The 25,077-nt window shown below is 42.8% G+C and overlaps 1 protein-coding gene across 1 annotated transcript in view; it reads left to right on the plus strand.

The window, feature by feature from the left end:
• The window catches only part of LOC310745937 (macrophage mannose receptor 1-like), a 73,402-nt gene extending 53,029 nt beyond the window's left edge, over positions 1-20,373 (plus strand). Inside the window, exons 19-30 of the mRNA XM_083579249.1 lie at positions 1,780-1,880; positions 4,489-4,631; positions 5,435-5,549; positions 6,133-6,272; positions 7,327-7,429; positions 8,455-8,687; positions 9,987-10,152; positions 11,540-11,695; positions 14,298-14,408; positions 16,953-17,132; positions 18,561-18,599; positions 19,846-20,373. Coding sequence (XP_083435375.1) covers positions 1,780-1,880; positions 4,489-4,631; positions 5,435-5,549; positions 6,133-6,272; positions 7,327-7,429; positions 8,455-8,687; positions 9,987-10,152; positions 11,540-11,695; positions 14,298-14,408; positions 16,953-17,132; positions 18,561-18,599; positions 19,846-19,982 — 1,624 coding nt within the window. The 3' untranslated portion in view covers positions 19,983-20,373. The remainder of the gene's footprint in view (positions 1-1,779; positions 1,881-4,488; positions 4,632-5,434; positions 5,550-6,132; positions 6,273-7,326; positions 7,430-8,454; positions 8,688-9,986; positions 10,153-11,539; positions 11,696-14,297; positions 14,409-16,952; positions 17,133-18,560; positions 18,600-19,845) is intronic.
• Positions 20,374-25,077: the final 4,704 nt, after the last annotated feature.

Consider the following 25,077-nt stretch of genomic DNA (forward strand, 5'->3'; position numbering starts at 1 on the left):
GGACTTGCGGATCTCCTGGGCAGAGCGTTCAGCCAGCTTCTGAGGCCACAGCCTCCTCAATGGCTTTCTGTAGCGTGAGATCTGGCTTGGCGAGGAGACGCCGTTGCAGATGGATGTCCTGGACCCCGCAGACGATTCGATCCATCAGGGCATCGTCTAAGTCTCGGAACTCGCAGTGCATTGCAGCCTGTCGCAGGGCAGTGGTGTAGTTGTTGGTTGACTCCCCCTCTGCCTTGTTCCGGTGGTAGAACGCATGGCGGGCAGCAATCTTGTACGGCCTTGGCGCGTAGTGGTTGCGGAGCTTCTCTTGGATCGTGTCCCATGGTGTTGCCTGGACTGCTTCAGGCGCAACCAATGCTCGGGCTGTCTCAAACACCTCAGGCCCACAGAGGCTGAGGAATAGGCCCTGCTTCCGTTCCTTTGATACTGCTGTCAGCTCGTTGGCTTGGAGGTAGCAGTCGAACCGAGCGAGGTAGGAGTCCCATGATTCAGAGGCTGGCGCAAACGGCGGTAGAGGCACAAGTGAAGCCATGATTCCAATGCCGGCGTGGAGGGTGATGGATGGAACACAGTGCTCTAGCCAGAACAGTCAGCTCTGAATTGGTTCTGTCCAGTGATTTTGCTCAGTGATTCAGCTCAGTGATTCAGCTCAGTTCAGAGGATGGCCGCATCTGGCTGTGCTCTGATGTCCATCGATCCCATCCTCGTCGCCAGTGTTAAGTTGTGGGCGAACATATCAGACGACACAGCGATTCTTCCAAAGCAGCTCTTTATTTGTAAGCTGGAACAGAACTAACTGAGGAGCTCAGTCAGCCTGCTTATATAGAGCTCCAGAACAATGTAACTGTTGCCATTTTCTAAAACTATCCAACCACTGAACGTCACTTTTCGATCCTTCATTTGCATACAAACTATCCAATCACTGAACGTCACTTTTTGATCCTTCATTTGCATAACTATCTACAGTATCCCCCTGCTGGCCCAGGGTGAGAACTTCAGTACATAACATAAAGTACAGTTGCAGTGTGTCCGTAGAGCCCCAGGCTACCTCTTGCTTTAGAGTTTACCTGGTAGATGGGGCCTTTTCTCAAAGAGCTCAGTAGCACTTTTCATCACTGCTCTGACTTTCCAATTAACAACAACAACAAATATACATTTCTTACCTGCCTTTCACCAGAAGGTCTCAGGGCAACTTGCAATGTACAAATGCAGTCTTAAGATTTACTAGGCTGCCACAACTGCCTTGTCTCTCACAGCTATATTAGCTCTGAGGGTGCTGCTTCCCTCTTTACAAACTTACTGTGCTCTGTTTGCTCCAAGGTTTGGGGGGGCACAGCCCTCCTTTTTCCCTGTGGCCAGTGTGGTCTAATGGCTAAACTGTTGAACTATGAGTTTGAGGCCAGAGCTTCAATTCTCACTCAGCCATGAAACTCAGTATGTGACCTTGGACCACCAATGCTTCTCACCGCATGGTGATTAAAATATAATATTATATAAAATAACTGGCAATCTGCTCCCCTATAATAGCAACTCAATCTTTAATGATAATGATTAGGCGTTTTTTGTTAACAGTATTTTGGATGCTGCCAATAAAAAAATTCTGGCAATGCTGCCAGATACAAAATTCAATTCAACATCTAAATCTTTTCTTAAGCTGGTGTTCCATTGGCTAAAACAAACAAACACCCACAAAAACTAAAAACCATTGTCAAAGTATGCAGTGTAAATGAAAGAGAAATTATGCTGTTCTGTTCAATGATTTCATATTGTTTTCTCAAGTTGGTTGGATGGAACTCCAGTGACCTTTGCAATGTGGGCACCCAATGAACCCAACTTTTCAAATGATGAAGAAACCTGTGTCTACATGTATCGTGAAACAGGCAAGTAGAATAAAAGATTACAATTTTTAAAAGGGGGTGCATATATAATCAATTGTGGGGCAACTGATTAATTAAAATAAACTACCACAAACGGAACCCATGTCACATCACAATAACTATTCTGGCCCATTGAAGATGTGGGTGGATGGAATAATATTATTTTGCATTTCTAATTGTCTTCCTTTGAATATCTCATAATATTAAAATGTTTCAGAGGACATTTTGGGTGTGTCCACACTAGGGCACTAAAACATATGTGGATCACTACTTTCATTAATGCATTTGCTCGCCTCAGTTCACACACAGAACAACGTAACACTTGCCAGCGTACTGTGGTGGTTAAGAATGGTGGACTTGTAATCTGGTGAACTGGATTCAATTCCCCGCTCCTCTACATGCAGCTGCTGGATTACCTTGGACTAGTCACACTTTTGTTGTGGGGGAGGAAGGGAAAGGAGATTGTTGGACGCTTTGAGACTCCTTAAGGGGAGTGAAAGGCGGAATATCGAGTCCAAACTCTCCTCCTCCTCCTCCTCCTCCTCCTCCTCCTCCTCTTCTTCTTCTTCTTCTTCTTCTTGCCTGCTGCATTAGACCAGTGACCCATCTAATCTAGCATGCTGTTAGCGCTGTGGCCAACCAGATGCCCATAGGAAGCCTGTAGGCAGGACCTGAGCACAATAGCAGGCTGCCTTCCTGCAGTATCCAGAAACTGGTATTCAGAAGCATATTGCCTCTGACTGTGGATGGGGGTTAAGTAGGCAGTGACCAGCCTTGTCCTCCATTCATTTGTTGAGTTTGTAGTCATCACTGCCTCATACTGGAGCAAATCCCATGCACTGTGTGAAGAAGTACATTGTTTTGTCTCTCCTGATTATTCCAGCTTTTGGTTTCATTGCGTGTCTATGAGCTCTAGTACTATGAGAGGGACAGGACTTTTCTCTGTCCACTTTCTTCCTGCCATGCATAATATAATGTACTTGTATTGTGTCACCTCTTACTTGCTTTTTCTCTGAATACCTCCCACCAAATATTGTAATCTTTCCTCTTAGGGAAGTTGCTTCATCCACTTTATTATTTTGGTTGCCCTTTTCTGAACCTTTTCCAACTCTACAATATCCTTTTGGAAGTAAAGTGATGACAGCAATACACAGTATTCTAAATGCAGTTGCTCCACAAAGTTGTACGTAGAATGGTGCCACAATCGCAGTGTTATTTTCAATTCCTTTCCTAATGATCCCTAGCAGCGAGTTTGCCTTCCGCCCAGCTGCTGAACACTTGGCTGACATCTTCTTCAAGCAATCCATTAGGACCCATGGTCTCGTTCCTCATCAGTCACCACCAGTTCAGATCCCATGTGAAATTAAGATTTTTGGCAATGAAACAAGAGCAACTTGTCAAACTGGGACTGGCTCATCAGCAGTTGAGATTATGTTTGCTTCTAGGTTACCTTCTACAACCAAAGTATTCTGAGGACATGGAAAGTCTTTTCTGACTGGGGTTGGAAACACCACACTGTCCCTTAAAAGGCTGGTATTTCATCCCTGCTGCCCTACTTGCAAGAAGGTCTTATTTTGAGGCTGCGGCCTAACATGCCTAACCACCAGGCATCTATGCTGCCATTGTTTCTGAGGATCTGAACAAGCCAGTGGGATCTCATCCTTTCCTCAGGCAGTTTCATAGTGGGGCCATCCTGAAGTCACCTCCACACAGCATAGATTTCCCTCATGGAAGTCTGCTTCTTTTCATCTACTCTCAAGAGTGCTCTTCCTAGTGGCATTCACCTTTGCTCAATGGATCTCAGAGCTCAAAAACCTTCATGTGTTCCACAAGGACAGTGTAACAGTCTGAATTATTTCTTCCTTTCTCCCTAAGGTTTGCCACCTTTACACTGCCAGCAGGAACTCAGTTCTTACCTCCTTCTCTCCTCCTGTTTATCTTTCTGAAAGAGACTAGCATTCCCTTGATATCAGTGTTTGTGGACCTTGCAGCTTGGGTAAATTAGATGGGAACAATCACTTACAGCATAGTGCTGAGGCCATCTCTACATGCATAGCGGGGGCAGAGAACGATTTCTTACCTGTAAAGGGGATTTCTGTGCATGTAATAAGATGAACTCAGGTCCCACACTGTAGGTCTTGGGCTGCCTCAGCTTGTGGAGGATTTTTTTCTAGTATGCCTGACCTCTTTTCTAGTTTTTACTTGTTGTTTATTGTTTGACAGAGTGTTTGTTGTTCTGGTTGTGCTATCTTTGTGCCTTTTTCAGTCTCTTAGAGTCTTATATTTTAAAGAGCGAAAAAGAGGACACATTTGCTAACTTCTACTTTTAACTGTGGATCACTATGATGACTCCCATTTTACAAACCCATGAAAAGGAGTGCATGTCCTGGCAAAAGAGGACATATGAGATCTCTACTAGGAGGGAGGGTTTTTTGTGCGTGTTTTTAGTTTGCAGCAGGAGTAGCGATTTTGCCAGCAACCACTAAGTGAAGCTTGACTTCCACTTTCATCTTATTATGTGTACGACAATCCCCTGTACAGGTAAAAAATGGTCATTCTTCATTTGGGAGTGATTTCATCTTACTGATGAACACCTAACTTCTCTATTCAGGCTTATGGTACGACATAAACTGTGGTACTAAGAACAGATTCATCTGTGAAAGGCATAACAGTTCTGTCCGTTCAACTCCTGCTCCCACAACGCCTGCACCTGTTGGGGGCTGTGCAGATGGCTGGCTTTTCTTTGATAAAAAGGTAACTAAGAAAGTGATTGCAAATATACTGGTATATTGCCCCTTTTCAGTTATTATAGCACATACAATGTTTTCCCAGAGCTTGTGAATATGAAGAGATTGCTCTCCATGTCCACACTTCTATGCAAGGGCTCTTTATAGAGGTTCAAAATGAATGTGCACCTAGCTCAGGCGTTAAGCCATCATAATAACGCATCTCTCCATGCCACCACCCCATGTATCTTTGTACATACTAGAAAGTCTATTGCATTGCAAAATAGAAGTGTCAGGAACAATGAATTTTTTTAAAAAAAGTGGTATCTTAAAAGCTTGATTATGGGTCAGCTACCCAAAAGAGCAGTGAATTTGTCTTCAGACTAAATTTTCAGCATTTGGCTATGTTATTGTTTATTAAATGACAATCTCCCGGGGGGGGGGGAAGCTATTTTCTGCCTGAAGAGGAGCCAGTGAGCAGTGACTCGGTTGGAGAAGGAAGGTAAAGTAGTGTATGATCTACCATTTAAAAACCTTTGCAGGCATGTGGAGGGTCAGAGCAGGAACTGGGTAAATTCCCCCCCCCCACCTCTATTTTCCACTGTGTTGGTTAACTTTTTATTAGTTCCTGGCTTCTATATGAAGAAATTAACTACACCACATCCTCCACACAATCTGAATCTATGTCAAGTCCATGAATCTGAGGGTTGGGATTTCTCTCTAAAGCCAAGTTAAAATATCCATGTCTGCAACCCAGTACCATCTCATGATGGTTGAGTTCACTAACCATTTCATAATTGATGGAATTTTGGAGTTTTACTCCCCCCGTAGTGCTTCCAGTTTTTTGGCTTGAATGAAGAAGAAAGGAAAAACTGGTCCGATGCACGAACTGCTTGCAGAAATCTAGGAGGAAATCTGGCAACTATACCGAACAAAGCTACACAAGGTACAGTCGGTTCTTTTAGAACATGTTGCACACATAGACTTAATGTTGACTCAATAATAATAATTTGTTGTTTCTACCCCGCCCATCTGGCTGGGTTTCCCGAGCCCAGGGGTCTGAACACTCATCCCCCCCCACCACTTTCTGAACAAGGCCCAGGAGAAAGGAGCCCTTCCTAAGCTGAGTGAAAACAAGGGATGTTTCTTGTAATCATGGCCTGTTTGTGTTTTTTCCAGGCAAAAATGTAATGAGCTGGATTATGTGGTCCTTTTTAAAGCAGGGATAGCCAATGTTGCATCTGCAATATTTTGCTGCATTAAGAGAATGGTCAGGAATGATGGAAGATATAGTTTTTCTCTGCAAGAAAAACAAGTTTAAAATGTTTTTGTTTTTTAAAAAGATGCAGTATAGTAAGATCTGAAGTGGACCATAGTGGCAACTTCTGCATGACACAATTTTAAAAAACAAAACAACGAACATAAAATATAACTAGATCAGTTCATGGTATCCTATATTGATTACTTATAAGTGAGGGAGAGTATTTACCAAATTCTTTATGATGAAATATGTCCTTGTTTTTATTCAGCATTTTTCATGGTGCACTTAGAAAGTGCCTCAATTGATCCATGGATTGGACTGAACGATATTATTAGCGAAGAGAGTTTTCTATGGACAGATGGAAGTGAGGTCTACTATACAAACTGGGCCAGTGGTTTTCCAAATTATGTAAGTCCTGCCTGCAAAGGCTTTCATCTTTATTTTTTTCAGATGCAAGAAATGTTCCCTATTTTCCATTCCTGCAGTAAAATTATATATATTCAGAGTGCCTTCTCAGCATTATCACTCCATTAATGTACCAGTCTTCCCATGCCAATCTTGCAAGGTTAGCTGGCCATGTTTTGATACTTAATACGTGGATTGGTATTATGATTGTTAATCCTCATTTTACTCTTTATTGTTCAGTTTACTGTAGTTTAAATTGTTGTGAGCCACTCTGAAAATACTCCAGAAGAAGTGTGGAATAGAAATTTTACAAATAGATACATTACATAATTGATAAAATATATAGGAAGCATCCAAGGTCGGCAGCATGTTCTGAGGAGCCTCTGACAATTTTGACTTAAAGCCAGTTATATTCTTCAGAGTTGCAATTTTTCTCTCAACTCTGCTGCTTTTATTCTGTCTGAATTTTGCCAACGAGTTAAGGACTTAAGTATAATCTGCCAATGCTCCATTTCCTAGTTAGACTGAATTATTTCCTTCCCACAGCAGCAGTGCCATTCACTTCAATTGTACATCCCCTTGTGTGCTTGGGAATTAAGAAAATTCCGAAAGGCATCTCACCCATTATGTTACACATCTTCCTTGATCCACTGGCCAGTAAATCAGGCACTGCCTCTGTCCAGCAATGACTTTTTCTATCTCGGCTTACTAGGACTTAGTTGCATGCAAAGACCAATCTCTCCCACCCAATCTCCTCACCTTCTGCACCCTCTAAATATATTCTAGGGGTTCCCCCAGCCCTCTGAAGCAGATTTGGGTAGGGCATGAGATGTATCCAAGGGAAGGGGGAAATCCCATTGTGCAAGCAGAAATCCTTGTATTGATAGGATGAGTTATTAGGAGACCACCCACTGTTATTACTCCAGTTTGATGCTCACACCTTTCTTTAGAACAGCTGTGGGGAAGTTTGCCTATGCTTGATCTAGGATAAAAGAATTGCCTCCTGCGCAAATTGATGGCACTTGTCATATTTGATTTTTATGTTTTATTTCCTTAGGAAGACTGTGTTTTTATTATTAAGGGGACTGGAAATTCAGGAGGAAAGTGGAGAGATGGACCATGTTCTGCCAGGAAAAGCTACATCTGCCAAAGAAACTCTGGTATGTTTTTAGAAGAGAAAAAACAAAAAATATTTTGCAGTTCAGATTGCAATCTATCCAAAGCCTGTTTTCTGTACCATATCATTTTGTCAAAAAACAAAAATTTGATTTCCAGTATTAGAGATTTTGTATTTGGCTGTATAAAGAAAAGGATGCAATCGTGACAACAATATTTTATAGATATACAGAGATGAACCCTGGTGTCAAAGAACCTCAGTTGTACACTGCCTGATATGGGACTTGACTTTTCACTATACCATCCGCAAAATAGGACAGAAGGAGGCTGCTGGAAAAAAGTTTAGTTCTATTTCTTTTAAAAACAATTTTATTAAAGATTTTCATTGTTTACAAAAGCACATGCACATGGGGGTTTTGTGTCAGCGTCACTTGGGTAGGTTATCTTTCTATTTGCTTGTTATGTTTCCTTGGTAGTGAGAGAGGTTAGGGTGACCTAGGGTGTGGCTGGTTGTCTTTGGTTGGCTGCAGTGGGATTTGTGTGTGTGAGAGAGAGGTGTGTTGTTGGGTTAAGTTAGCCATATTGATTCTTTTAGTTCTTTTTTAGTGTCATAATATCTAGCCATGTTGCAAGTGACAGCCTGCCCCCTGATCAATGCACTTTCATTTTAATAAGAAGAATAGACCCCCATGAGTACAGCCACCCTCCGAGGTCTGTTTTTGGACAGAAATTACCAGAATAGAAACAGAATTTTTTATCATCTACGAATGATGGTGGCTAGGAAACTAATTGAAGAATAGTCACTTGACTTTTATGAAAAGAAATGAATGTGTTTCAAGTAGGTCTGCTGGCTGCTTCTTAGGAATTTGATATGCTTCTTTTGTGGCTGTAAAGAATAGAGTTTGACTAACATGTTGGTTTTAATGTTTCTCTGCAAATTCTTAGTACTTTCAGATGTTAAATCTTGGGAGATAATAATGTTCAAATATTTCAGTATGAAATGAAATCAAATTTTAGGAATATATGCAGTCTAAAACAATTTCTGGCTTTTTGTTTGTCTTTGCCATAGATCCCGCATTACCATACTTTGAAACAACAATTCCAGCCTCAGGCTATTTCAATTTTGGGAATAGCAGTTACTTTCTCATTGGCACCAAAATGACATGGGAAGAGGCCAGGAAAAAATGCAATTCTGAACAGTCAGAGCTTGCCAGCATTTGGAATCCCTACATTGAATCATTCCTATGGCTAAAGGTGTTGAAATATGAGGAGCCTGTGTGGATTGGTCTAACTAGCAACACGGTAAGAACATGCAATGTACGTTAACATAATACTACTTTTCCACTCCAAGGGTTTGTTCAGAAGGACATAGTTAGAAAGCACAGGGCTTTCATTAGCTGACTTTATTCAAAACTAGGGACTGCCCCTGCTTACTACACTTGCCAACCCCACCTAACCTTTTGGCAACCACTCTCTCCCCACATCCGACCAACCGCCCTCCCTTTATGCACCCACCCCTTCATCCTCCCTGCACATCCTCCCTGCATCATTAATCATCATTATTATCATCGGCATAAATTTAAATCTAGTTCTTCTTTCCAAAGGAGCCCAGGGTTGCAAGCCATGTAGGGCTTTGTGTGCTAGTACCAAGACCTGGAGACCTCCAGGTATATGGCGGTGTACAATTTTTTAATAATAATAGGGCCTGGTAGGTCACTAGCAGCTAATGCAGTATTTTCTGAATTATTATTATTTTATATTATTATTATTATTATTATTATTATTATTATTATTATTATATCCTACCCTTTTCCCTGATAGGGACTCAAGGCACCTCACAGCTAGATATAGTACAACTAATCAATGCAAGGTATCAGATAACAAGAATTGATCAGTTGCCAGCAGTCTAAACACAGTCATTAGGGAGCAATATATGTAACACAATGCCCAGTTGGGACAGAACAGGAATACTTGCCATTTCTCAGTCAATTATATATATACCTCCACTAACCCAAAGAGGCCTCATTCTATCAAGAAGAGTCAGAGCATGAGCTAGTCTAAGCAATTTCTCAATAATTGGTGACACAGGGTCACATTGGGCTGTCCCACTTACCAATCCAGCAGCTGTATTCTGCAGTAGTTGTAGCCTCTGGGTCATCTTCAAGGCAAGACCCACATAAAGCACTTTGGAGTAGCTCAGGTGAGAGGCACCAGAGCATGGACAACTAAGGCCCAACTATCTTAGTTCAGGAACAGATATAACTGGATGACTAGCGCCCATCTAGCCTTTGATTGCTTCCAGACCCCTGTCCAAAACCTTCCTGGCTTCTCCAGATTCAGATGGAGTGGATAGAGTTATGTGTCATCAGCATACCAATGACACCATGCTTCAGATCTCCAGATGACATCTCCCAAGGGTTTTTTCAATAGATATTAAACAGCACAGGGATCCCTTCAGTTGTCATAGCTATAGCTATACCCAGAATTCATCACCTGATTGTGTTTCTGTAAATAAAATGAAAGGGGTGTGTGGAGATGATGTGGAGCTCATGTTATGGGAAATAAACTACAACCAGCATGTGTTGTTCCAATGTGCATTAGAATGGTGAGCACTACACATGGATAAACAACCGGAGACTGATGTATACTAACTGGGCACCTGAAGAGCCAAAGCACAGAATAGCCTGTGTCTTCGTGGACCTTGAGGGTCATTGGAAAACAGGAACTTGCAATGAAACATACTTATTTATCTGTGAGCAGCATCATGGTAAGCAAAGAAATATCTCTCTTTTAATGTGGGGCATAGCACTCTAATTCCAATAAGGTCTCCATTTCAGAACAGAGCTGAGAACTGTAGACACTGATCTGATAGCATCTTGATAAAACAGTTTATTCTGATTTTGGAGTATACAATTCTGAACACAGAAATCACTTTCGCCCAGTGTGTTGCTATCTATATAGATATTGTTCAGTTCCTTTTATAGGAACACCATCTACCACTCCCACCATAGGTGGAAATATGTGCCTTTATGTTGCTGTTTTTGCAGCTCCAGCACTTTGGGAAGAGATTGGGAGTTTATGTGATAAGATCACTGGTGCTGTAATGACACCTCAAAATTATTTTAAGAAAGGATTCTTCCACCCTTGCTGAAATTGTTTTCACAGGCAGCTTGCTCCATATTCTTTCATAGTGCAAGACAAACTGGGGGGAAAGATTAATTTCCATATATATATATATATATATATATATATATATATATATATATAAATATATAAAATAAATGTATATAAATTTATAATATATATAATAAATTTATATATATAATAAATTTATATAATATAATATAAATATAATAAATTTATAGATAAATTTATAATATATATAATATATAATATATATAAATTTATATATATATAAATTTATATATATATAAATATATATATTTGATGACTTATTGTTGAAATGCCTCCAGTGAAATACATCAGAACTTGGAATTCTTAGGAATCGTTCAGCTTCAAGTGAGAATAGCATAAAACACCCAAGGACAACATCCTGATACTTACAAACAAAAACAACACGTTACTACCTTCCTATGCATTGGATTGATTGATTGATTGATTGTGGCTGCAACAACCTAATTTTGTGTGTGTGTGAATTTAATTTTAAATTCTCTTCCATTGTATTTTCTTCTTTGTTTCTTTAGTTCCTATATGTTATGGAATCATACGTTTTTGATTAAAGAAATAAAAATAAGTATTTAGATTTTGGGGTTGGCTTTCTATGTAAAATCATTCCCTCTGATTAAAAGCTTGACCTGTCAATCACAGCAGAGCTCCCTCTCCTTGTCTCCACATCTCTCTGGTGTTTGCTCTCCCTTCTCCCATCATCTGGTATGCTAAAGGTAATTTTGCTTTCAACAGGCACCTGTCTACAGCAGTTTCTTTAAATGTTTGGCTTGCCGTGGCACAGTGGGGTCCACCGTGGCACAGTGTGCGAACTTGTACAGATCCCATATCCCCTTTTATAAGCCAAAGGGGTATCATGCTTTGCCTCATGACTCAGGACCTGTCTAAACCTTAAGCACTCCCCTTGTAATTCTAGGTTTCTAAGATGCCTTTATTTTTAAAAAAGAAAACTACTTGCTTTATAACAGGTGCATTCCCAACGGAGGCACCACAGCTGCCAGGAAAATGCCCTCCTCCACCAGAAGACGACGGGAGAGCTTGGGTTCCTTTTCGGGCTCATTGCTATAAATTCTACCCTGCTTGGGAACCTTGGTGGCAAGCGGCCTTCAGATGTTCTTATTTTGGTGAGTGTCATTTTGAAAAAGGAATTATTTTACAAATGAGAATGGTAGGAAGAAAAATGGTACAGCCCATGGCATGCAGGAAATTCTTTCTTTCTGGCACAATCCAATAATAAAAAGTTTTATTATCGAAATAATACTGAGAATAATGTGTTACAGACCTGGTATCAGGGATCAGCACCAACAACCATTCGCTGATGGCCTGAGTTCCCTGAACACCAGCCAGTCTTCCTCTCCTTGCCCAATCCCAAAGCAGTGTTGGTGCAGCCAAAAACCCCTGTTGCCGTGGCTCACCTTTTGATTCCTCTATAATGCCTCTGGGCCCAGATAGAGTGTTCCTTCTCTGGAGCCACAGAAGCCCCATGGGAGAATTTAAATAGTGCTTTCCTGATACACTGAATTTTTGCCACTGGTGGCACACAATGAAGGAAAGATGGGCCAGGGGCAAAAGAAAAGCAGAGGAGAGCTCAAGCAAGCAGACTTGGCCCTACCTGGGAAGGAGTCTTCTTCATCTGTGCCTTCACTGCCCTGGACAGGGCCTTTGCCACTTCACCATGCCTTCCAGGGGACATCACTGTTGCCAAGAACAGACCGGCAAGAGCTGCAGAGGGCCCTGTCAAACCTGGCATTGTTCTGCCAGTGTGGCACCATTCAATTCTTGTTCTCATATGTTGGAGGTCTTACCTGTCCTTCAGCATAAGTTCCCAGGTCAGGTTACAACAATACAAAGTTAAAACCAGCCCTGAGATTTGTGGGATGTAAAACACATAGCTGTCAAGTACAACATTCCTAGAGTGGGCATACAAGGGGACAAACTTCCTCTGCATGTGACTACAGGTGGGCGTTGCCTTACTTGCCCATGTAACAAAGAAGGCAAGGCAGGGAGCACACTTCCTCTTTGGCTTTTCTCTCTCTGACTCCATTCATCAAAGAAGCAACATCTCTTCAGCTAGAGATGCCCTGTTGGCTTTCAGCCAAAAAGGGACAAAGGAACTCTCTCCCTATGGGATAGATTCCATGTGTACATATTTTGTAACCTAAGTCTGCCTTCAGGGATCCAATTGTGAACTGAATGATACTGTGAGTAAACTTCTTTTTACTGACTTTAAATAAGATTGTCATGTATATTCTTTTTAAGAGGGACAAAAGGAGATTACCAGGAATCTATATTAATAAGCTTAAACAAGCTTGCAACAAAGCTAACTGCTGTGTGTTTAAAAAGGGGAATGCACTCTGCTAAGTAAAGGGACTTACTAACGCAAGTTATATGAAGAATATTATTTAACAGTATATCCTCTCCTGCCTCCCTGAACGTTCCCACAAGATTTACATACATCAGGTGTGAAAAGGAAGGGGAAAGAGAGGCACCATCATATGGCAGAAGTGATAAAATGAAGGTGCAAGAGGACATATCTCTGTGGAAAGAGAATTCCACAACTTAGGGCCATAGGTCTGTTCTCTGTTGGGCTGCCATTCCTTGCACTTCCAAGGTCAGTGGAATTAGCAAGACAGCAATTTGAGAGTATTTATACTGAAGAGATCAGTTTCCGATACTTGAGGCCTGCACTATTTAGGGTTTTTAACACAAATGGGATCACCTTGAAATGCGTCTAGAAATGAAAGGGCTACCTATACAGATGTTTTAAATTAGGCTGTGTCAGTTCTATATGGAACCTCAGCCAATCATCTGCCAATTCCATCCATCCATCCATCTCCACCTGTTCATATTGCTGAATATACTACTATTTCTGCTGCTGCTGCAATATTTCTCTGAAGAAAACTTGTATCCTGTTTCAAACTGATTGACCAAATCGCAATAAATTCTATTTGATAGAATTTGATAGAAAGGGTTAATCCGAGTTCCTCCTACTCAGTAAACATGACATCAAAGTCACACAGGCACCCCATTAATATAAATACTTTGAAAGGGTATCATCTTTCTCTTCCAGAGAACTGAGGTGATTTTTTCCCCTTTTATGTGTAATTAGAAATACAGAGTGAAAAACGTTTTCAGTACTGGAGCTCAGGATTTTTGTGAACCATCTGATTTGTAAAAATGACATTTCTATTGAATGTTTGATTAAGTGATTTTCTTTAACTGTTAATTATTATTTTCTACAAATGGGTAGGTTACAATGATCCTTCTCCAATAGAAATTATGCAATAGAATAGCAGTCACAAGCATTTGAAAGAAAGATATACCGTATTTTTCGCTCTATAAGATTCACCAGACCACAAGACACACCTAGTTTTTGGAGGAGGAAAACAAGAAAAAAAATATTCTGAATCTCAGAAGCCAGAACAGCAAGAGGGATCGCTGCGCAGTGAAAGCAGCAATCCCTTTTGCTGTTCTGGCTTCTGGGATAGCTGCGCAGCCTGCATTCACTCTATAAGACGCACACACATTTCCCCTTACTTTTTAGGAGGGAAAAAGTGAGTCTTATAGAGCAAAAAATACGGTATATATTTTCTCTAAATATTCAGAACTTCATATTGCTGCCAGTGCTGGATAGTGATTCATTGGTCTTATCTTGTTAGGCAGTCTTTTTCAAGGAGAAGATAACTTTTTAATGAGTTTACTTTATTCCTGTGGTATACTTCCTAGGTGGCACCTTGGCTTCAATAGAAGATTTAGCTGAACTGGATTTTTTGTTGGAGTACACTCAGCAATTCAGCAAGGAAGAATTTTGGATTGGATTGTTCAAAAATATAGATGGTAATTGTTTAACACTCAATATTTATATACATAATAAATGTATTATCTGTATTTATGCAAAAGTGTCCTCAAATATGACACACATTTCCTTTGGAGGGGGGAGTTTGGACGTAAAAGAGCTCAGCAGCAAAAGCCATCGGTTGTAAGCGAATGATGCTTACATATTCTTGGCAAGCATTCAGGAAAAAGGAAAAAGCTCACCCATTATCTGACAATTCATCAACTAGATGGTAAACAGTAGTATAGGAAACATCTATGCCATGGGTCGGCAAACTAAGGCCCAGGGGCCGTGGCCACAGACGGTCCGGGAATTGCCGCGTGAATCGGCATGGGGATTCTGATTGTTCGGGCTGCCCCATTCCCCACCCCCCTCACACATACCGTGGCGGCACCTCCTCCCTCCCTCCTCCTGGCTTCTCCCTGCCCTGCCTAGAGGAGGAAGGGGGCTGGGCTGAGCCACCTGAGCACCATTTTAAGCAGCCCCTCTCTGGAGCCAGCCCTTTCATGCCGCTCATCACCCCGCCACCACCACCAGCAGCAGCCCCTGCCGCTCGCAAGGCACAGGTAAGCAACCACTGGGGCTCATCTATTGCTGTGAAGAAGGGAGGGGAGAGTTGTGGGAGGGGGTTGGTTTTTTTCAAAACATAGTCCGACCCCCCACAAGGTCTGAGGGACAGTGGACCGCCGCCTTGCGGAAAAAGTTTGCTGACCCCTGACTATGCTTTCAAATAATCAAGCCCTGCCCCTAACCACATCTCCTTCAACTTGACTTATGCCATTACTTGAAGTTCCATCCCAGATGTCCCACTAGGCATATTGGGAAAATAAAATTTATAATTACTACATATTTTGGGAAGTGGCTTGTCCTTTTGTCCTCCGTAGGTTCAGGCATCTCTCAAGATATCATTGCCAAACTTGGCATGAGGATTCCTGAAGTTCGGGGTGACAGTTTTCATTGATGTTGGAATGCCAGACACTATTTTGAATCAAAATGGTGGTCCAAAATGTCACTATCTCCATGGGGCTAAAAAGCACTCGCCAAGCATCACCCTCTGGGAGTGGCCATCCAAGTAGAACCAGTACCACCTCAACACAGTGCCACCCACCCCTAATTTGTACAGCCACTCCAGAAGGATAGAATGGCCATGATATCGAAAGCTGCTGAGAGGCCAAGGAGAATTAACAAGGGCGTGTTTCCCCCCTCTCTCTCTTGACAAAAGTCATCATACAGGGAGACCAAAGCAGTTTCTGTGCCTAAACCAGACCTAAACCCCGATTGAAATGGATTTGAGCCTAAAAATCATAGCTCCCTTTTTCATCCCCATTTCACATTGGTTCAGCAGTTGAGAACAAAGGACTATGTGGTGTTAAAATGAAGGATGCTACTCAATTAACATATGCAAACTTCCTGTAACCCCATCCCAGTCTCATGACTGCATGTGATAAACTGTAAAGAATTAGATCGCCACACCGTTGCAGTGGAAATTCACAGCTAACCGCCATCTCAAGCCCTATGGAAAAACACTGGCATTCCCTACCCTGCTGTCTTCAATACTCACATTTTTTCCAACTTTTTAATGTAAGATGAAATAACTGGGAGGAGGAAATGTGATGTAGCACCTCTTTTCCCTACCCACCTCCTGACCATAAAGGTTTTCAAAAACCAGCAGCTCAATGAAAGGGAAGCGCTGCCGTGGCCGCATTTGAGCAGCTAAACCCCGCCCCCAAGCCTCCACCTGATTGGTTGGCTCCCTGGGGGCGTGGCGCGGCAGCCAGGACAACTGGGCAGGGGCCGGAACGTCCCCTGCCAACACGGGAAACAGCTCCCGCTCACAACTCCTCCTCTCTGTAAGGAGGAGAGGCTTTTCAAAAACCCTAATTTAACATTAGCCCAATCCCCAAATTTATCCAGGCCGTGAAATCATCCAGGTCAGGTCACTGTCTGTGTGTACATTTGCACTGCCCTAATAACAAAACAAATTGCCCTGTCTATTTAAAAACCATGATTTATAGGTTTCTTTGAATTGCTTGGCAGCACTGGTCACGCCCTACTAGTAAGCAATAATTCAAAAAATGGCTTTGATCTGGAGCAGTGTCAATGTTCCCACTTACCATGGCACCTCTATGTTGTCTGCACATGTGAGCCAGACAACCAGTACTTTCTTGTGATGATCCTGACGGTATGGAGTGCTGTCACTTATTTCATTTTTTTGCTATCATTGGCAGACATTTTCTGCTGGCACCTATGGCACCAGACCCTCCTTTTTTTTAAACCGAAAAGAACACTGCAGAGAACCATCCAAAATAGTACTAAATATGAGGGGGGTGTTGTCAGAAATCAGAGGCACTCTCCCCTTATTGTTAGTGTGTTCAGTGTTCTGATACGATAATGGCAGTAGCTTGCATATTCTCCAAACTGGAAAAGGTGAAGAGGAAAAAGGATCGCTGTAATTTTAAAACACGTTTCCATATAGTATGTTTTACAGTCATGGTGCTACTCTTCTCCTTTCCGTCATAATGCTATTTATATATTTTTATAATTAGGAGAATGGATGTGGAAGGATAAAACTCAAGTGGGTTTTGTCAATTGGAGAGGTGAAGAGCCTGCATTCAATCCTCAAGCTTTTCGGGATCAGAAATGCATTGCCATGAACAGCAATGATGGGAAATGGTTGGTTACGGACTGCCGCAATCGTATGTCATTTATATGTAAAACGCCCAAAAGTAAGTCATAAATTATTATTAAACTAAATTTTAGCCATAATTCTGATATAATACAATAGGGGAATATTGAGTTATATAGAACTGCAGTTAGTGTCTTATGGCGATCTTGTCCAACTGCTCTCTTGCTTGATTCATTGTACAGTACTAGAAGTTTATCCTTATCTGTTTATCTGCTTCCTTCTTCACAAAGCTCTCAAAGGAAGGTGTTTCTGTGATTCTACAAAACAGACTTTTCCCTACCTCAGCAGTTTGACAACCTTCCACCCCCTGCTATGCTTACTAGCAAGTTCTTAGCATTCTTTCCAAACTGTCTGTCATTCCTTTTCTAGCACAAACTGTTGGTATTTTGTATTTTGGTTAAAAGAAAAAACACTAGGTATAAGAGAAAGAGAGTTCCCTGGATGCTTAAGATCCAGGTTTGAGGTAAGTACGCTTTGGTGTCTCTCACCAAAGCAGAGATTTAAAATCACAAAATATGCAGCAAAGTAAAGCATTGAAATTTAGGTTGTTAGACCTTTAAAATATCCTCTTTTAGGTTGCCTCCAAAGTTCCCCACTTCCCTTAGCATAGAAAGAAACCACACATTTGGCTGGTTAAAAATGGTTTACTAACAAACACTTCAAAGGCCAGATTCATGTGCTTTTCCATACAGCAGTAAGAAAAGACAGGCAGGAAGACTTAGGTTCCAAAGTGATGAGAGTTGCTAAATCATTTGTAGAGAAACACAAAGATGGCTTGTTTAAGCCATGAATGCAATAAACATTTCAAATGGTTCTCATTTTTAAATAGTAATATGTTGGATTGAAACTTCAAAGTTAGGAAGAGCCCTGTCTAGCATACATTGCTAAGTTATTTTCATGTTGCGATATGTCAAGGCCCAAAGCCTGAAAAATATAAAGTTTTCCCTACAATTTTGATAGACCTTGCCTAATATCCAAGTGGAAATTGCAATCAAATATTTGAAAATCAGCTTTTTTGCTGTTGTTCAAATAAAGTTGCACTTATATGGCCAGTAAAGCTGGCCAGTAAAGCCAGTAAAGATGAGCGCCACAACCCCAGAGTCGTTTGCGACTGGACTTAACTGTCAGGGATCCATTACCTTTTTTAATATGGTATACTTTACCATTAAGTGTTTGACAACATTTGAAGGACCAATGGGCCAAATCATCTTTTGGTGAATCAAATGCCCAAATCTGGATTCTTGCGCTGGGGAGTGGGGGTGGGGGCCAATTCTGCTGGCAGAGAGGCTGCTTAGGTTTCTTTCCACTCAAAACTCCCAACTGGTTCACTTTCCTGCTGAACAGAACTCTTGAGCTAAACAGCAGCAACATTCCCTTGCATAACTATCTTCCTACTGGGCTGAGTAGGAAGTTCTGTGGTTTGCACAATGTATATGATTACACCTTAAGCATGTCTTTTATTTTGCAGTTAATGACGAAACAACTAAAGCACCTACAAACAGTACAGGTAAGACTATTAATGACACATGGTCATTCTGCTTGGATAGCTGGCACTACACCCTCACTGGTATTACTAATGTCAGTATTTTTTTAAAAATATATAAATTTCATACATTTATATGCCGCTTAGAAATTCTGTATATTAAGTGGTGTACATAAAATTTCTATTCTAAACAAAACATACCAGGGGTGGGGGGAGAGACAGTTAAATTCCATTATTATTAACAACAGCACCCTACCTTGAAATGCCAGCTGAAATAAAAAAACCTTTGTCATGCACCTGAATTTCAGCAAGTAACATGGCAGGTAGAAATCGCTTTAGAACAGAAAGCAATGACTAGAAAGTCCAAGCCCATAGAACAAAAACAGCACTGAAAGTGCTCATCAAATATCGAATTCCACAATGAATGAACTACTGCTCTACACTAGAAGGGTTGGTGCAGCATGGATGACCCCATCCATAGGCTAATCCAGCCCACAACAAATTCTCTAATCAAGGCATTGCTCTGCATGGTGAACAACTCCTCCCTCCTGAGCACAACAAGACTGTGTTGTCCAATACCATCAAACAACTGGTGGCCATTTGGCTTGGTGGGCTTGCCTCCCCCAGTTGTATTCATGTCTTTGGTAGCAAAATGGCAGGCTGTAATCAGAAGCTGAACCTCCTCTCAGGAGGTTTGTGCAGGCTACTGGGGGTGGGGAGGAATAATGACAGCTCTGCTTTCTGGTAAAGAACTTTTCCTTTGAAGTGAAAGAGTTGGAGAGTGGGAGAGAGAGATTTTGATTTATTGGAAAATTCCATAGTATTGCGTGTGAAAAGTGGGGAGGCGGAACACCTGAGGTTAGGTTCCCCTTTCACGGGCACATGCACAGAATAATGCTGTCATTTTTAGCCACAGTGCTGAAACTACTGGGGGAAGATACACTATTGCTTGGACACATGGAAATTGTTCAGCAGTGTCCCACAGCTTTGGGGTTACATTCCTTCATAGCCCTTTCTTTTAAGAGGGTCAATCTGTTTCTACTTTGAGTAGAATAAAAGCTGCTTCTATACATGCTCAGGTTGTGACTCCACATATCTTCTGCATCCCATTTCCTTCCTACAAATAAGGGGCAATGTTCATGGTTTGCAAGTTCACAACACGCTGTGCTTAGGTAGTAAACACCACCCAGACATCCTTCTTATAATAGTGTAAGGTATTTAATGTCTTGGTTTCGTATGTATATATCTACACCTTTTCTCTCAATGGCAGTGCAAGAAGAAGATGTCTCTGCATTTGCACACGGCAAATATTTGAAAGTCGTTCTCCCAGTCATCTTCATCCTCATCGGTGCAGGTATCACAGCCTGTATTTTCTACAGAAGAAGAAGAAGAAGCAGGCAACTATAAACCACAGCAGGCTTTGACAATCCTTTCCTTTGTGACCGTGTGATAATTCTTCAGAAAAAAATGGCTCAGAATCACATGTGGTGGATGAAGAGGGAAATTAACAAATGTAGGCACTAATGCTATCTGTATACATTTACCTGGAAGTAAGCCCATTGAACCCCCATTCAGACTTACTTCTGAATTGACAGGTGTAGGATTGCACCATTCATTTATTCATTTCCAAGAAGTAACCATGGCTGGAAGTTACTCGTCTTAAGCAGCAGTATACAGAGGTACTTTCTACAATGAGACTCATGATGTAGAATGCTCTGAATACATATTATCTAGTATGAGTAAAATCATAAGTTGTACTGATTATATTCTGATTAAAGATTATGCAATTCAAAAAAAACCTAAGGGTCATGTCAATGTTATCCTCTGGCAACCAAGGTGCTGCAATATATTCTTGCCCCAATTCAGTGGGCCATTTATGCACAAAGGCCTTTTCAGGAAAGCTAAAATCCCACTTGTTGTGAGGAGGAGGAGGAAGAGCAGAAGGGTGAATCTCCTCCAGAAGAGACAGTTTTCAAGATTTAAAAAAGGAGCCTAGGTGTTGTTGCAGAGAGTGTGACTGCATGCACAGCACCTAACTGTGTGCCTGTAGTTCCCTATAAAGCTAGGTCTGTTTGTACCTCTGTGTGCAGTGGTGTAGGAAGGGGGTGGGTGGTGGGTGCGGACCACCCCGGGTTTCATCACTGAGGGGGGTGTTCAGCCAACAAATGAAACACGGCTGAACTCGCTGTGTAGGGGAGAGCGTATGGATAAGGAGTCAGCATAGCTATGTTCTGCCCCTAAGGTCAGAGGAAGCATGCCAGAATTGCACTGGCAGTGCCACAGGGCTTTCCCCCCTCCCTCTCCACCAGTGGGTGAGCATGTGCCTGTGCCACTGCCCCCTGAACCCACTCAGGCCTAGCCATTGCCCTTAAAGCCACCGCTGGGAGGCAGAGGCAGGTGAGAGGGGAAAGTGAGCCATCCCACCAGCACTTGGGAGCTGCGCAAAGCCACTTCTCCCTTCACTGCCACGCACTCTGTGTCTTTTAAGCACCTACACTCAGGTATTCATGGGTTTCTTTTCCTGAGTAATGGCCTGTGTTTTTGAAGTTGCAAACAAATTAACAGGGCGACTCTTTCCTCCTTCTCTCTCCCCCCCTCTCTCTGTGCCCCCTCCCACCTTTCCACATATCCCCACTTAACTGTTTCCTGCCTCACTTTAAATCCTTTCTCACCTGAAAAAACACCTTTGGGAAGCGATTTTGCCCTTTTGGCTCCTTTCCCCTAGAATTATAGTATTGTAGAGTTGGAAGGGACCCTGTTGAGTATCATCTAGTCCAACCCTCTGCAATGCAGGAATTTGCCGCTGTCCCATTCTTTTTTACATTTGCTCTCATCCCTCGTTTGCCCTCCTATGTAAATTTACATATCACTCTCCTTCTGTCCCTCTTTCTTTATCTCTCTCACACACGGTTACCTCAGAGTAGACTCACTGAAATGAATTAAAAATCCAAACATTAATTTCAAAGTGTCTTCCCTAAGTAGAATTTAGTTGGATGTAGACCGTTGTTACCAAAAAGATCTGCACAAACCAGTTTATCTGAGTGTATTATTTTCGGGGGGGGGAGACTCATTTATTTATAATTGCTTAATCATATGGGACTAAATTGCATTATGTTGTAAGGACCTTTCATAAAATCTTAGAATTGTAAATTTGGAAGGGACCCCAAGGATCATCTAGTCCAACTGACTGCAATGCAGGAATCTAAACTAAAGCATCCATGACAGATGGCCATCCAACCTCCAGTTACAAACTTCCAAGGAAGGAGAGTGCAAAACCTCCCAAGGGAGTCTGTTGCACTGTTGAAGGTGTCTTGCTGTCAGAAAAGTTCTTCCTGATGTTTCGTCAGAACCTCCTTTCATGTAACTTGGAGCCATTGTTTTGTGTCCTGCCCTCCAGAGCTTGTTCCATCTTCCATGTGACAGCCCTTCAAATATTCAAAGATGGCTGTCATATCTCCTCTTAGTCTCCTCATTTCCAGGCTAAACATACCCAGCTCATTCAAGCACTCCTCATAAGGCTTGCTTTCCAGACCCTTGATCATCTTGGTTGCCCTCCTCTGCACACGTTCCAGCTTGTCAATGTCCTCCTTAAATTGTGGCACCCAGAACTGGACACAGTATTCCAGGTGTGGTCTGACCAAGGCAGAGTAGAGTGGTACTTGATCTAGAGAGTAGACTTCTGTTGATGCAGCCTAGAATAGCATTAGCTTCTTTTGCTGCAGCATCACATTGTTGACTCATATTGTGGTCTACTAAGACTCCTAGATCCTGTTAACATATATTGCTGGTAAACCAAGTGTCTTATATTGGCGCAGCTGGTTATTCCTGCCTAAGCGAAGAACCTTCAGGCTGAAAGGGACTAGTGGGACTTAGAAAATCAGAAAGGAAAATCTCTTCTGGTGGGCTCCAGCGTCACTTCCTGCAATTTGGGGATTTTTTTAAAACATGCAATTTTGTAAAGCACTTACCTAGATTAGGGAAGGTTTAAGAAGGCAGTCCTCATCTGACCACAACAGGGGATCTCAGACCACCCCACCCCCTGCGAAATTGGGATGGGGGCTATGCCCACCCACCCTGAGGGGCCTGACCTCACTGTGGCGGGCCTCACCGGGCGTTCCCACGCCTACGATCAGCCCCATTAGGCTTTCCCACCCCTGTAGCCTAAGATATCTCAAAATGTTGTTATGATGATAAATGGAAAAGAAAAGAACCAAGTATGTCTCCTCGAGGTCCATGGAGAAAAGGTGGGATATAAACATAAAGATAAATAAAATAAATACGTAGCGAGTGATTTTCAGTATCTATGAATGCGGCCCAGCTTTCACACACAGCTGGCAGATAATCTGAACACCTGCTGACTGAAACTCTTGAATTTTTACATTGTTCATTTGCCATTTAACTTATAAGGGGGAAACTATATATATTTGGTTCTAATAGATCAATATTCATTTAGAAGAAAATCCCATTGAATTAAAAGGGATTTATCCAGTGCTGCTGCTGCTTTTTCAGCCGGAACTTTCTGGAACTCAGTTCTGGCACCTCTCAGGTGGGTACCATTGCCATTCTAAGAGAACAAGGGAGGCGCTCGTGGTGAGTTCTGGCACCTCTTTTTCTAGAAAAATAGCACTGGATTTATATTCATGGAAGAATTCTTAAGCTTGCAGCCTGACATAAATTTAATAGTAAAATTTCCAGCTCTTCATTCTCTTTGCTCACGCACCTGTACCAAATCTGGCATTTTAAGGGAAGTAAAGGTAAAGGTAAAGGTAAAGGTAAAGGTACCCCTGCCCGTACGGGCCAGTCTTGACAGACTCTGGGGTTGTGCGCCCATCTCACTTAAGAGGCCAGGCGCCAGCGCTGTCCGGAGACACTTACGGGTCACGTGGCCAGTGTGACAAAGCTGCATCTGGCGAGCCAGCGCAGCACACGGAAACGCCGTTTACCTTCCCGCCAGTAAGCGGTCCCTATTTATCTACTTGCACCCGGAGGTGCTTTCGAACTGCTAGGTTGGCAGGCGCTGGGACCGAGCAACGGGAGCGCACCCCGCCACGGGGATTCGAACTGCCGACCTTTCAATCGGCAAGCCCTAGGCGCTGAGGCTTTTACCCACAGCGCCACCCGCGTCCCACTTCCCTTAAATACCGTATTTCCCCCTTAAATACCGTATTTAAGTACTTCCCTTAAATACCGTATTTTTCGCACCATAGGGCGCACCGGACCATAGGGCGCACCCAGTTTTTTTGGGGGGAAATAAAGGGGGAAAAATTATTTTTCCCCCAGGCGCGGGGCTGGGGCGGGGGAAGCTCGAGCTTCCCCTGACCCCAGCCCCCAAACAGGCAGCTCTCCGCAAGCAGCAGGAGCGCTCCCGCTGCTTGCGGAGAGGTCCGCGAAGCCTGGGCGCGCTGATCTCAGCGCGCGCAGGCTTCGGCATGCTGGCAACTCTCCGCAAGCAGCGGGAGTGCTCCCGCTGCTTGCGGAGAGGTCCGCGAAGCCTGGGCGCGCTGATCTCTGTGCGCCCAGGCTTCGGCATGCTGGCAACTCTCCGCAAGCAGCGGGAGCGCTCCCGCTGCTTGCGGAGAGGTCCGCGAAGCCTGGACGCGCTGAGCTCAGCGCGCGCAGGCTTCAGCATGCAGGCAACTCTCCGCAAGCAGCGGGAGCCCAGCGCTGGGCTCCCGCTGCTTGCAGAGAGGTGTGCGAAGCCTGGAGAGCGTGAGGGGTCGGTGCGCACCGACCCCTCTCACTCACCAGGCTTCAGCGAAAGCCTGCATTCGCACCATAGGACGCACACACATTTCCCCTTCATTTTTGGAGGGGAAAAAGTGCGTCCTATGGTGCGAAAAATACGGTACTTCCACTTCCACTTTGGGGCTCGCTGAAGTTTGGCCTCAGCTGCACAGGGTATATAGTTTTGTTTTTCAGTTACAACTTACTTGGAAAAGGATTTCCTAACAGCCTGTTGTGAAATATAATTCTTGATAACAATGACATATATTTCTTGAAATATATGTCCTACGCGTGCCTACTAGCAAATAAGGGGCTAACTACCGCTCACATACAAGTTCCATACCCTCCAACATCCCCCAGATAAAAATAAGGACATTTATCTCCACAACCTCCCCTTTTTTTGCCCCCTGCTGAGCATTTCCGATCAGAAGAAGGGTGAGTTCCACCACCATTACACCAACAGGACACTGCACACACACCCTCCACCCTCCTGAGAAAACTCCTTAGTCCTGATTTTATTTTATTTTATTCTTTGGTAGATTTACCAAAAGAAAACCACATACCAAAAATAAATAAAAAAATAAAAAAAAATTAAAAGGGGCAAGATTACATGCAGATGCATAAAGCATTTTTAATTTTAATTTTTTTTTTAAATGAAGACCCCTTGCACCCAACTCCATTCACCCTTTCTTCCTGCCCAGGGCACAGTGGTGGAGGAAGCCTCTCTGGCGCCCGGGGTGGGGACTGCGCACGTGCGGCAGCCCTTATGGATGCCGCA

The sequence above is a fragment of the Podarcis filfolensis genome (assembly GCF_964270895.1).
Source record: "Podarcis filfolensis genome assembly, chromosome: 12".
NCBI classification, from domain to species: domain Eukaryota; kingdom Metazoa; phylum Chordata; class Lepidosauria; order Squamata; family Lacertidae; genus Podarcis; species Podarcis filfolensis.